The following is a 13,021-nucleotide window of genomic DNA, read 5'->3' as shown; positions in this document are numbered from 1 at the left end:
TCCAAGTGGTATATTTTCATATATTTGAGCTATTGTAAAAACACTTTGCTCAATATTTCCAGGCAATGGGTGAAGCATTTTCATTGTACTTCAAGAATGATGCAATAAACATGACAAAATTTCACCCAATTGTTTAATGACATCTTGATGTTGATGAAATGATCATATAAAGACTAAACACTAAACACAAAATCCTACACAATTCTAATTTGTTTACTTTTCACACACAATGCAATTCCAGCCCACATTCTTCTTATTTTGCAGCTCTGCTGTGTCCATTTGTAGGCATTGTATGTGGAACCACCCGCAACAGCTGTCACACTGAATCTGTAAAAGGGAAAAATAATATATGAGGAAGAAGTTAAAACTAATTATTTTTAACAATATGTTTTTACAGTAGCTCAAATATAGGAAAATATCGAATTTGGAGGTATAAATATGGGACTTTTATTCTTAAATTTCTCCAAATTGGTGCAGTAAAAATGCTTTATATTAATTATGCTTGTAGTCTTAGATGTGCAGAAGTCAAATATACCATCCATAGCCAGGAATTATTGAGCAAAGCGTTTTTACAGTAGCTCAAATATGGTCAAATATGCCACTTAGAGGTACAAATATGGACGACTTTTATTGTCTAATTTCTCCACATTGGTAGAGTAAAAATGCTTGATATTAAGTATACTTGTAGTCTTAGATGTGCAGAAGTCAAATATACCATCCATAGCCAGGAATTATTGAGCAAACTGTTATTACAATAGCTCAAACATATGAAAATAAGCCACTTGGAGGTACAAATATGGACTTTTATTGTTGAATTTCTTCACATTGGTACAGTAAAAATGCTTGATATTAAATATGCTTGTAGTCTCATATGTGTAAAAAAATATACCATCAGTAGCCAGGAAACACTGAGCAATATGTTTTTACAGTACCTCAAATATGGTCAAATATGCAATCTCTGGAGGCATAAATATGAGGCTTTTATTTTGGCATTTCTCCACACTGGTGCAGTAAAGATACTTGATATGAAGTGTTTTTTATTCATCAGGGGCGCATGAAACACTTTAATATTTTATTTTAAATGTAGGTTCGAATTTTAGCTTACTGTTCCAAATACCTTTATTTTGAAAACCGGAAGTAAATACGCTGTTTCTCCGCATTTACCATAATGCTGAGAATACTTGTACACTCCAAATTTAAGTGCGGCTGATTTGACCACGGAGATCGGACTCACGGCTGGATTGACGCAGTCTACTAGCCTACTGTTTCTTCTGCACAGCACCGTCCTGTAAATGACAACATCCGGTCTCAGAATATGAAACAACAGGCCTTTTTTCTGTTTCTGTTTTCTAGTGATTTTATTTTTTGTTATATGAAATAGAAAATGAAAATCGAATAATTTTTTAAATTTCGCTCATCCCTTTCTGACCATGAAAAAGAAAAACGCCTTGTATTTCAATTTTAATTTTTGTATTTTAAAACGAAAATCAAATAACCACTCATTTTCTGTTTTTTAATACCCGTTTCTGAAAGGAAAATCCAATGACCAAAACATACACGGACCCTTTAATTATATGGAATTCAGACAGTGTGTTGAGGTGTGTGACATCAGTAAACTGTGTTCAGTAACACGTCCATAATGTCAGTAATTGAAGACATTGTTCTTATTGTCCAGCTCTGTATTCAAACATTTCAAATTATACATCATTTCACAAAGTCTTTGATTCAGTGAGAATGTTTCTGAATATGTGAGCTTTAATGAATTTCTTTCTATCAGGATCCATCAGAGACCAGACTGTCCTGAACCTGAACCCAGCTGTGTGTCCATGAAGAGTGATCACTCTAAGGTTCTTCCTATACACTTCAAAGATGGCCGCCACTCTGTTGATCAAAGGTGAGGATTTCTAACTGATGGTGAAAATAAAATTATGTGTTTTTATCAGACTCTCAGTTGTGAAATCTCTATTTTTAAATGTTTTAAAATGTCTTTTAATGGACGGTGATGGTTTGTGTCTGATCAGCTCAATTTACAACAGCCTCAGTTTCACAGTGAACAAATAGTTGCAGCAGTTTATAGAAACTCACTGCTTTGACACCACGTCTGTTCCTCTTTTTATCCTAATTGGACCGATATGGTCACTCCACTCCATCATTTCCCCGCCTATACTGCACACTGCACTGAATACAGCTTTAAAATACACAGTGAAACATGTCTAAATCAAACACTGACTTTATAGAAATCCTAACCAAGAACTCCCTGGGTACAAAAACACTGTGTACAGTCGGTGTATTCAGTCACTGGTTCTGTCTCAGTGTGTTGTGGGTGCAGTGCAGAACTGATCCTGTTTTTCTATCAGGAGGAAAAAACCTGAACCCAGCTGTGTGTCCATGAAGAGTGACTGCTCTATGGGTCATCTTATAGAGTTCAAAGATGGCCGCCACTCTGTTGATCAAAGGTGAGGATTTCAAACTGATGGTAAAATAAAATGATGTGTTTTTATCAGACTCTCAGTTGTGAGATCTCCAGTTTTTAAACCTTTACTGACTCAGATGAAGTTCTCTGAGCACCAACACTCTCTTTCAGCAGCAGCTGCCTCACACTCACACAGTCAAACACATTCACACTGGGAGCTGCCCAGTACAACCAGTCTGATACAAGCAGACACTGAGCAGCTCCACTGGAGCAGCTGGAGGCTCTAGGTGCCTTGCTCCAGGGCACTTCAGCAGTGTACAGTGAGGGAGGGAGAGCTATATGGAGGGGTTGGTGAGAGCTGTTGGGACTGAACCAAACTGAGCTGTTGATTCTCAGTGGGATCAGCAGGACTAATAAACCTTTACCACTACAGGGAGTCATCAGATTCACTGTTCACATCCAAATATCACTTCATGGACCTTTACCTTGTGTTTGTCTCTGTGTGGACAGACATAATGTGAGCTCATTCTTCATGGTTCCTCCACAGAGTGGACCAGGAGAGCTCAGAGGTTCCCAGTGGTCAGTCTGCCCAGCAGCATCAAACACACCTGGACTCCATATTTATGGTCTGTACATGGACAACAACTACTTTTACATCTATTGTGTTCACAATAATCTCCATGCTGCACTTTTTAGACCAGTGGATTGTCAGTCTGTCCAACATGGATCTGATGTTTGCTTCCATGATTTGACTTTGATTGAGTCATTCATATAATATTCTGTTCCAGCTGCTGGAGGACAACATTGTCACTTTTGTGAAGAACGAGCTGAAGAACATCCAGAAGGTTCTGAGTCCAGATTACCCAGAATGCTCAGAGAGTCAGAGGGAGGATGAGGAGGTGTTGGATGGTGAGGATGAAGAGCAGAGGAGGAGCAGCAGAGAGGCATTACTAAAGATCTCAGTGCACTTCCTGAGGAGAATGAAGCAGGAGGAGCTGGCTGACTGTCTGCAGAGCAGTAAGAGGATTTCTCTAAAGATTTAACTCTCTGGAAAAAATGAGACATTTACTGATGTCTCAACAGACGGACCAAAACATATTCACATACTCATTCTTTCAAGCCCAAATGGGTCGCAACTCACAAATTAAAATGCATAACAATGCCATAATAATTCATTGTATTAAAAATACCAAAAATAATCATATTTTATTTAAATATAAAAATAGAGACCACTCCTTTTCTTCTGGCTGATGTGTTGCTAACTTCTGTTTCAATAGTTTATAAATGTAAATGTTATGGCAATTTGTGATGTATTTTTTTAGAGGAAGGTTTCACACCGCCACCTGCCTGCACGAGGGTTCACGGAAAACGTGCATTAAATAGTGGCTGCCGCCAGGTGTGTGCCACCAGCAGTTTAACACAGTGAAATGCGTCAGAGCAAAATCTGTGTGCTTGGATGTGGGCAACAACTACTTCCCCTCATTGAAATGACTGGTGGCAATAAGTTAGTTCCATAACTTTTGGTCTCAGTGAGAAACAAAATAGATATTTTCTATCTGAGCTGAACATTTTTCTGCTTTAGGGGAATGAAATTGTCATATTTTGTTTATCAATCACTTAATGATCATATTTTCTGTCTTCATTAAGAACATCTTGTTGGAGTTTGTCAGTGTGAACTTAAATCTAACCTGAAGAAGAAGTTCCAGTGTGTGTTTGAGGGGATTGCTAAAGCAGGAAACCCAACCCTTCTGAACCAGATCTACACAGAGCTCTACATCACAGAGGGAGGGACTGCAGAGGTCAATGATGAACATGAGGTCAGACAGATTGAAACAGCATCCAGGAAACCAGACAGACTAGAAACAACAATCAGACAAGAAGACATCTTTAAACCCTCACCTGGAAGAGATGAACCAATCAGAACAGTGATGACAAAGGGAGTGGCTGGCATTGGGAAAACAGCCTTAACACAGAAGTTCACTGTGGACTGGGCTGAAGACAAAGCCAACCAGGACATACAGTTCACATTTCTATTCACTTTCAGAGAGCTGAATGTGCTGAAAGAGAAAAAGTACAGCTTGGTGGAACTTGTTCATCACTTCTTTACTGAAACCAAAGAAGCAGGAATCTGCAGGTTTGAAGAGTTCCAGGTTGTGTTCATCTTTGACGGTCTGGATGAGTGTCGACTTCCTCTGGACTTCCACAACACTGAGATCCTGACTGATGTTACAGAGTCCACCTCAGTGGGTGTGCTGCTGACAAACCTCATCAGGGGGAATCTGCTTCCCCTCCGCTAGCCTCTGGATAACCACACGACCTGCAGCAGCCAATCAGATCCCTCCTGAGTGTGTTGACATTGTGACAGAGGTCAGAGGGTTCACTGACCCACAGAAGGAGGACTACTTCAGGAAGAGGTTCAGAGATCAGGAGCAGGCCAGCAGAATCATCTCCCACATCAAGACATCACGAAGCGTCCACATCATGTGCCACATCCCAGTCTTCTGCTGGATCACTGCTACAGTTCTGGAGGATGTGTTGAAGACCAGAGAGGGAGGAGAGCTGCCCAAGACCCTGACTGAGATGTACATCCACTTCTTGGTGGTTCAGTCCAAAGTGAAGACCATCAAGTATGATGGAGGAGCTGAGACAGATCCACACTGGAATAAAAACAGCAAGAAGATGATTGAGTCTCTGGGAAAACTGGCTTTTGAGCAGCTGCAGAAAGGCAACCTGATCTTCTATGAATCAGACCTGACAGAGTGTGGCATCGATATCAGAGCAGCCTCAGTGTACTCAGGAGTGTTCACACAGATCTTTAAAGAGGAGAAAGGACTGTACCAGTACAAGGTCTTTTGCTTTGTCCATCTGAGTGTTCAGGAGTTCCTGGCCGCTCTTCATGTCCATCAGACATTCATCAGCTCTGGAGTCAATCTGCTGGCAGAAGAACAAACAACATCCCGGTTGTCTGAATTAATTAAAGACAAAGGGAATCTAAAATATCTCCACCAGAGTGCTGTGGACAAGGCCTTAGAGAGTCAACAAGGACACCTGGACTTGTTTCTCCGCTTCCTCCTGGGTCTTTCACTGCCGACCAATCAGAATCTCCTACGAGGTCTGCTGACACAGACAGGAAGTAGCTCACAGACCAATCAGGAAACAGTCCAGTACATCAAGAAGAAGATCAGTGAGAATCTCTCTGCAGAGAGAAGCATCAATCTGTTCCACTGTCTGAATGAACTGAATGATCGTTCTCTAGTGGAGGAGATCCAACAGTCCCTGAGTTCAGGACGTCTCTCCACAGATAAACTGTCTCCTGCTCAATGGTCAGCTCTGGTCTTCATCTTACTGTCATCAGAAAAAGATCTGGACGTGTTTGACCTGAAGAAATACTCTGCTTCAGAGGAGGCTCTTCTGAGGCTGCTGCCAGTGGTCAAAGCCTCCAACAAAGCTCTGTAAGTACAGAAATAGTTGGATGTCTGTATTATCACTTAAATACTCTGCTATCTTTTCGACTTAGAGATTATAAAGACATTATATATCACCAACATTGGGAACTCCTCACTAGCTGATATCATTTTTACAGAACTAATTTAAAGTGTTTTTGGTTTTGGCTGAGTGATAAAGTGCTGGTCACAAATGTTATTTTTCTTATTGTTGATCATTGTCTCTACAGACTGAGTGGCTGTAACCTCTCAGAGAGAAGCTGTGAAGCTCTGTCCTCAGTTCTCAGCTCCCAGTCCTCTAGTCTGAGAGAGCTGGACCTGAGTAACAACAACCTGCAGGATTCAGGACTGAAGCTGCTTTCTGTTGGACTGAAGAGTCCACACTGTAAACTGGAAACTCTCAGGTCAGAATTTGTCAACCTGTTCAACTGATAACCACTTTAAACCTGAATTATGTTGATGGTTACAATTGTAATCTTCCTAACATTGTCTCAAATCATTGTTTGGTTTATTTAGTTTGAGTCTCTTTCCTTGAACATGTTTATTATGTAATGTGTTGTTTTGTGTGTTTGCAGGATGTCAGGCTGTCTGATCACAGAGGAAGGTTGTGCTTCTCTGGTCTCAGCTCTGAGCTCCAACCCCTCCCATCTGAGAGAGCTGGACCTGAGTAACAACATCCTGCAGGATTCAGGACTGAAGCTCCTTTCTGTTGGACTGAAGAGTCCACACTGTAAACTGGAAACTCTCAGGTCAGAATTTGTCAACCTGTTCAACTGATAACCACTTTAAACCTGAATTATGTTGATGGATACAATTGTAATCTTCCTAACATTGTTTTGTTTATTTAGTTTGAGTCTCTTTCCTTGAACATGTTTATTATGTAATGTGTTTGTAGCACCCCAACACTCAGTAAATGCTTAAGTTAAAGCAACTCACCTTGGACTTAAATGATGGGGTGTTGGGGTTCGATTTATTAAGGTAGCTACCACAAAGGTTTACCTGTTTTGTGTGAAACTTTTTATAGCCTAATACTTTACCAACAACTTTGTTAGACTAAGCAGTGGCTCTATTCACACGTACTCTACACTATTTTAAATAACTGACCCCAGACAACTCTTTCAATTAAATTAAATAATAGTTAACTAACCAGTTGATTTCCAAATAATATTTACTTTGTTAGTTTAACAGATAAACAAAAATGAAATAACACAATTACTCAAATTGGACTTCTTTAAAATAAAAATATTATAGTTGTAAACAAAATACCCTTTATCAAAAATAGACACTTATAATAAGCAAAATAGAATTGGCAATATCAAAATACTATTCAAAATTCAAATAATTCCAGGTCTCCGGTAAAATTCCTAGTTCTTACCCCTTAATACGATTTCTCTATACTTATTAAACTCAGATCAAATATGCTACTTAACTGAACTCTAAACAAAACAGTGCCCCCCCCCACACACACACACGCACAGACACAGTCACGCACGCACACACACACACACACACACACACACACACACACACACACACACACACACACAGACACAGACACAAAAACAAAAAAAGGCCTGTGTGTTGCTCGGTGCGATGAGGGGGGGAAAACCTTATCCTCAGTTCACACAGACAGTTTCCACCTCACCATTGACAACTCCACCCTGTCTCCATCCCCCCACAGTCGCAACCTCGGAGTCATCTTTGACACTAACCTCTCCTTTGAACATCACATAAACCTAATCACGAGAACTGCCTTCTTTCATCTCAAGAACATTGCCCGTCTTCGCCCATCACTCTCCTTCTCTGCTGCTGAAACCCTCATCCACGCCTTCATCACCTCCAGAATCGACTACTGCAACAGCATCCTCTATGGCACACCATCCAAAACTCTAAATAAGCTACAATACATCCAAAACTCCGCTGCACGTATGCTCACCCACACCCGCACCCGTGATCACATCACTCCCGTCCTCCAGACCCTCCACTGGCTCCCAGTTCCACAGCGCATTCAGTTCAAAATCCTCCTCCTTACACACAAAGCCCTCCATAACCAGGCTCCTTCCTACCTCACTGACCTGCTCCATCGCCACAATCCATCCCGCAGCCTCCGCTCATCTGAAGCAAACCTCCTGACTCCTCCACCCCGGACCAAGCACCGAACCTGGGGCGACAGAGCGTTCTCTGTAGCTGCCCCCTCCCTCTGGAACTCTCTCCCCAAACCCATCCGTGACTGTACCGACCTTCCAACATTCAAATCACTGACAAAAACTCACCTTTTTAAAATTGCTTTTAATGTTTAGCTAAGTCTGATGTGTTTTTAATGTTTTACTATTTGATGTTGTTTGGCTGCTTTTATGTTTTTTTTTTTTTTTTTTTTTTTATGTAAAGTGTCTTTGAGTATTTAGAAAAGCGCTTATAAATAAAATGTATTATTTATGAATTAACAGTCACATAGAAAATCCAACTCACAGTCTGGAATAAGTCCTGGAGAAACAGTTAATGAAGAGATGAAGATAAAAGCCAACGGCAGCAGAAGTAAAGTCCTCCTCAGGAAGCACGAAACAGTCCTTCCCGTTCAGCAATGGCGTCCTCTTGGCTCGATTCTCCCGCCCCTTTTTTGTTCACTCCCTTACCTACGGCCAATTACCAACAGGTGACATTGAGTGATAACTACAGCAACCAATCAAATGAAACAGCATGAACCAATGACACAAATCTGAAAATTCATGTTTAGTTTACCACACACTTTTCTTCAGCTACTATACAGAACAGTTTAATGTAACTACTTAATGAACTATTTACACTCTATTTATTATGAATTTATGTTAATCTATCGGTTAACATTTCATCTTTCACTGCTTTTAACCTAAATTACTTTCAGTTTATTTGCATTACTGAATTATTTAATTAATTCACTGAAACAATTATTTGTATTACAAATTAACTTGTTTTAACCCCGGTACTTTTACACCGGACTACATGTTGTTCTGTGTGTTTGCAGGCTGTCAGGCTGTCTGATCACAGAGGAAGGTTGTGCTTCTCTGGTCTCAGCTCTGAGCTCCAACCCCTCCCATCTGAGAGAGCTGGACCTGAGTAACAACAACCTGCAGGATTCAGGACTGAAGCTGCTTTCTGTTGGACTGAAGAGTCCACACTGTAAACTGGAAACTCTCAGGTCAGGATTCGTCAACCTGTTCAACTGATAACCACTTTAAACCTGAATTATGTTGATGGATACAATTGTAATCTTCCTAACATTGTCTCAAATCATTGTTTTGTTTATTTAGTTTGAGTCTCTTTCCTTGAACATGTTTATTATGTAATGTGTTGTTTTGTGTGTTTGCAGGCTGTCAGGCTGTCTGATCACAGAGGAAGGTTTTGCTTCTCTGGTCTCAGCTCTGAGCTCCAACCCCTCCCATCTGAGAGAGCTGGACCTGAGTAACAACAACCTGCAGGATTCAGGACTGAAGCTTCTTTCTTTTGGACTGGAGAGTCCACACTGTAAACTGAAAACTCTCAGGTCAGGATTCGTCAACCTGTTCAACTGATAACCACTTTAAACCTGAATTATGTTGATGGGTACAATTGTAATCTTCCTAACATTGTCTCAAATCATTGTTTTGTATATTTAGTTTGAGTCTCTTTCCTTGAACATTTTTGATATGTAATGTGTTGTTTTGTGTGTTTGCAGGCTGTCAGGCTGTCTGATCACAGAGGAAGGTTGTGCTTCTCTGGTCTCAGCTCTGAGCTCCAACCCCTCCCATCTGAGAGAGCTGGACCTGAGTTACAATCATCCAGGAGACTCAGCAACAAAGCTGTCTGCTGCACTGGAGGATCCACACTGGAGACTGGACACTCTCAGGTATGAGGCGGATCAATACAGTAGTAGTAGTCAGGTGACAGAGGAAAGGTGATGAAATTTCTGTTTTTCTGGACCGATGTCTTGTTTCGACATTGGAAAATAGGACAGTGGTTTATCCTGATGGGTTGGTGAGCATCATGGCGGGTTGATATTTGTCAATGTTGTCACGCTGCAGGTTTGTGGGCTCATATCATAAATAGTTTGGGATATTTTGATGGATGTCATCTGCCATCAGCGTGTGTTACCTTTTAGTCCAGAAAAACTAAAGGCGTCACCAAAACTACAATTCAGTTCAGTTCAGTTCAATTTTATTTGTATGTCACCAATTCATAACAGAAGTTATCTCAGGACAGTTTTCAAATAGAGCAGGTCTAGACCGAACTCCTTATAACATTATTTACAGAGACCCAATAGTTCCCACCATGAGCAAGACCTTGGAGACAGTGGCAAGGAAAAACTTCCTTTTCTGCCCTGACAAGAGAGAGAGAGAGAGAGAGAGAGACACTAGAAATGACTGATGATGAACATGAAGATGATGACAACGACAACAACGATGGACAATAATAATAGTAACTATAATAATGATTATAATAGTAATAATCATCATAATAATAATAATATCAGTAATTTTGAGGCTCCACCAGGATCGATGAGAATCTGCGAGACGAGAAAGCACAAGAACTCCGGGGAAGAAGTGAAGTTAGTAACTTGCATTAATGGGACATGAATGAGTGCAGAAAGAGAGAGGAAGAGAGGAGCTCAGTGCATCATGGGAAATCCCCCGATAGTCTAGGCCTATAGCAGCATAACTAAGGGATGGTTCAGGACTCACCTGATATATATATATACTGGAATTTGAATTTTTTGGTTTGTTCTTTGTCAGGTGTGTTTTTATTTAACCACAAGATGGCACTTAAATTAGTAAAGCAAACACAGGTAACAATACAGGTAACACAGATGATGGCCTGATGACTGAATGATGTCATTCTATAGGATGCCTTGTGATGTATGAAAATGTGCAAAAAGTGGTTTTCAACCCAGACAGTATTCATGTCCAAGGCCCTGATGAAGGTATAAATAGAAACGTTGGCTTTGATTCAGCATAAATTAAGAAGTTTATTTAAATCAAACAGTTAAGACTTAGAATCATAAATGGTTAAGATGCTTCTTCATAAATTAACTTAAATAAATAAATATACATAAACAATTGTAACATAAACCAAACAAATCTTAACTCCAAACAAAGTATATACTATAAAGTAATGTCATGTAAACCTTCAAACTCTCATGAACAATAGAGGATTCTAATAATAGTAACAAAGTGCAACAGAGGTAGCTCGTTAAATATAAATAATAATATCAATAGCTTCTAGTGGAAGTAAATGCAGAGAAATATTATATTTAGTCGGCTCTTACCAATTCACCTCCCATGTTAAACTGTTTAAAGGTAATCAATGTAAACATTCTGTTACAAATATAATACTGATAATAATAATAGATCATCAATAAGTGAAAATAATGAGCTGTAGCCATCGGCCAATAAGAAGAAGCTCCACTGAACTGAAAGACTATCAGCTGATTAATAATAAGTGCTCCATGTGAAGATGTAAGTCCATTTGTAGAGAATAAGCTCTGTGTATGAGAGCGATGTAATGTCCATGTTTCCATGCTGCTCTGACCCCCCCTCCTCCTTTCAGGGTGGAGCCTGCTGGAGTCCGATGGTTGAGACCAGGTCTGAGGAAGTGTAAGTGTGAAAACAAAGCAGCACACATTCAACCATCTTCACACTGTGACATCACTCATTCACAGCTCTGATGTCATCATCAAAGTGTCAATCAATGATCAGATGATAGATCAATAACTGCAGCTGTATTGTGTCTTGTTCTCTCCATCAGATTCCTGTGAACTCACAGTCGACACAAACACAGTGAACAGAAAGATCAAACTGTCTGACAACAACAGGAAGATGATTTATGTGAAGAAGGATCAGTCATATCCTGATCATCCAGACAGATTTGACTACTGGCATCAGCTGCTGTGTAGAAATGGTCTGACTGGTCGCTGTTACTGGGAGGTCGAGTGGAGAGGAAGAGTTTATATATCAGTGAGTTACAGAGGAATCAGGAGGAGAGGAAACAGTACAGACTGTGTGTTTGGAAGGAATGATCAGTCCTGGAGTCTGGACTGCTCTGATGATGGTCGTTACTATATCTGTCACAATAACAGAAAAACACCCATCTCCTCCTCCTCCCTCCTCCTCCTCCTCCTCCTCCTCCTCTGGTAGAGTAGCAGTGTATGTGGACTGTCCTGCTGGCACTCTGTCCTTCTACACAGTCTCCTCTGACACACTGATCCACCTCCACACCTTCAACACCACATTCACTGAACCTCTTTATCCTGGGTTCTGGTTCTGGTTCTGGTTCGGTCTAGTTCCTCAGTGTCTCTGTGTCCTCTGTAGGAGGGAGAGAGAAACTTTCTCACTGCTGACCAGATAGTTCAGTCTGTACAGGATCACACACAGCTGATGTTAGTTAGTACCAACCTGATGTGTTTACTGTAATAGAGGAGGAAGAGGAGGCTGAAGGAAGAGAAGAGCAAAGGATGCTGGGATGAAGGGATCATGTGTGAGGGTAATGTGCAGCCTGCAGACGTAGAGATGAAAGAAATGATAGAAAGAACTGATCTTCTTCTATAACTCTGAGAAAAATGAACATTTTTAGGATCAAATGTGGCTGCTTGTTTTTCAAATCTTCTTCTTTTTGAAAGCACAGTTAGAGGGAAAGTGTTTTTATGACTCAAATATTAAAGTGTGAACAAATATTCAACTTTGAGTCTAAAACTGAACTTTGTTGCCTTAAAACTTTTGTTTCTGTGAAGAAAAAATGTGTTCAAATGTCAAACAAGAGTCTTTCAGGATCAAATTCAGCATCTGTGTAAAAATAGTTCCAAGGTGTAAAGAGTGGCTTTGATTTGAACAAACTAAATTCATCATCTTTGGTCATCGTGGAACAAATGTACAAACTTTGATAAGTCAGGTTGAAATCAAAAGAAATCAAAGTTTTGGGATGATTCTAGAAAATAAATGATGCTGGAAACCACATCTAAATGATGTCAAAGCAAAACTGTCCAAATGGATCCAACACTGTATAAAATGAAGGATTAGTTAAATCCAGCTTCATTCTCCACTTTGTATTGTTCACTTCTACTTCCATACATCACTGACTGTGTGCTCGTTTGGGGAAACTCATATAAAACAAACACTAATCAGATTTTTACATTTGAACAGAGAGACATAAGAAGAGT

General features: G+C 40.2%; 1 protein-coding gene across 1 annotated transcript in view; it reads left to right on the top strand.

Annotated features, from left to right (window-relative positions):
- LOC127368329 (NACHT, LRR and PYD domains-containing protein 12-like) overlaps positions 1 to 12,543 on the top strand; it is a 55,212-nt gene extending 42,669 nt beyond the window's left edge. The window contains 8 exon segments of the mRNA XM_051408987.1: positions 6,087 to 6,260; positions 6,432 to 6,605; positions 8,858 to 9,031; positions 9,203 to 9,376; positions 9,548 to 9,718; positions 11,416 to 11,462; positions 11,614 to 11,993; positions 11,995 to 12,543. Coding sequence (XP_051264947.1) covers positions 6,087 to 6,260; positions 6,432 to 6,605; positions 8,858 to 9,031; positions 9,203 to 9,376; positions 9,548 to 9,718; positions 11,416 to 11,462; positions 11,614 to 11,993; positions 11,995 to 12,213 — 1,513 coding nt within the window. The 3' untranslated portion in view covers positions 12,214 to 12,543.
- Positions 12,544 to 13,021: the final 478 nt, after the last annotated feature.

This window comes from Dicentrarchus labrax, unplaced genomic scaffold (assembly GCF_905237075.1).
Source record: "Dicentrarchus labrax unplaced genomic scaffold, dlabrax2021, whole genome shotgun sequence".
NCBI lineage: Eukaryota > Metazoa > Chordata > Actinopteri > Moronidae > Dicentrarchus > Dicentrarchus labrax.
Note: the sequence above shows the minus strand (reverse complement) of the source record. Positions and strands in the feature narration are given on the sequence as shown.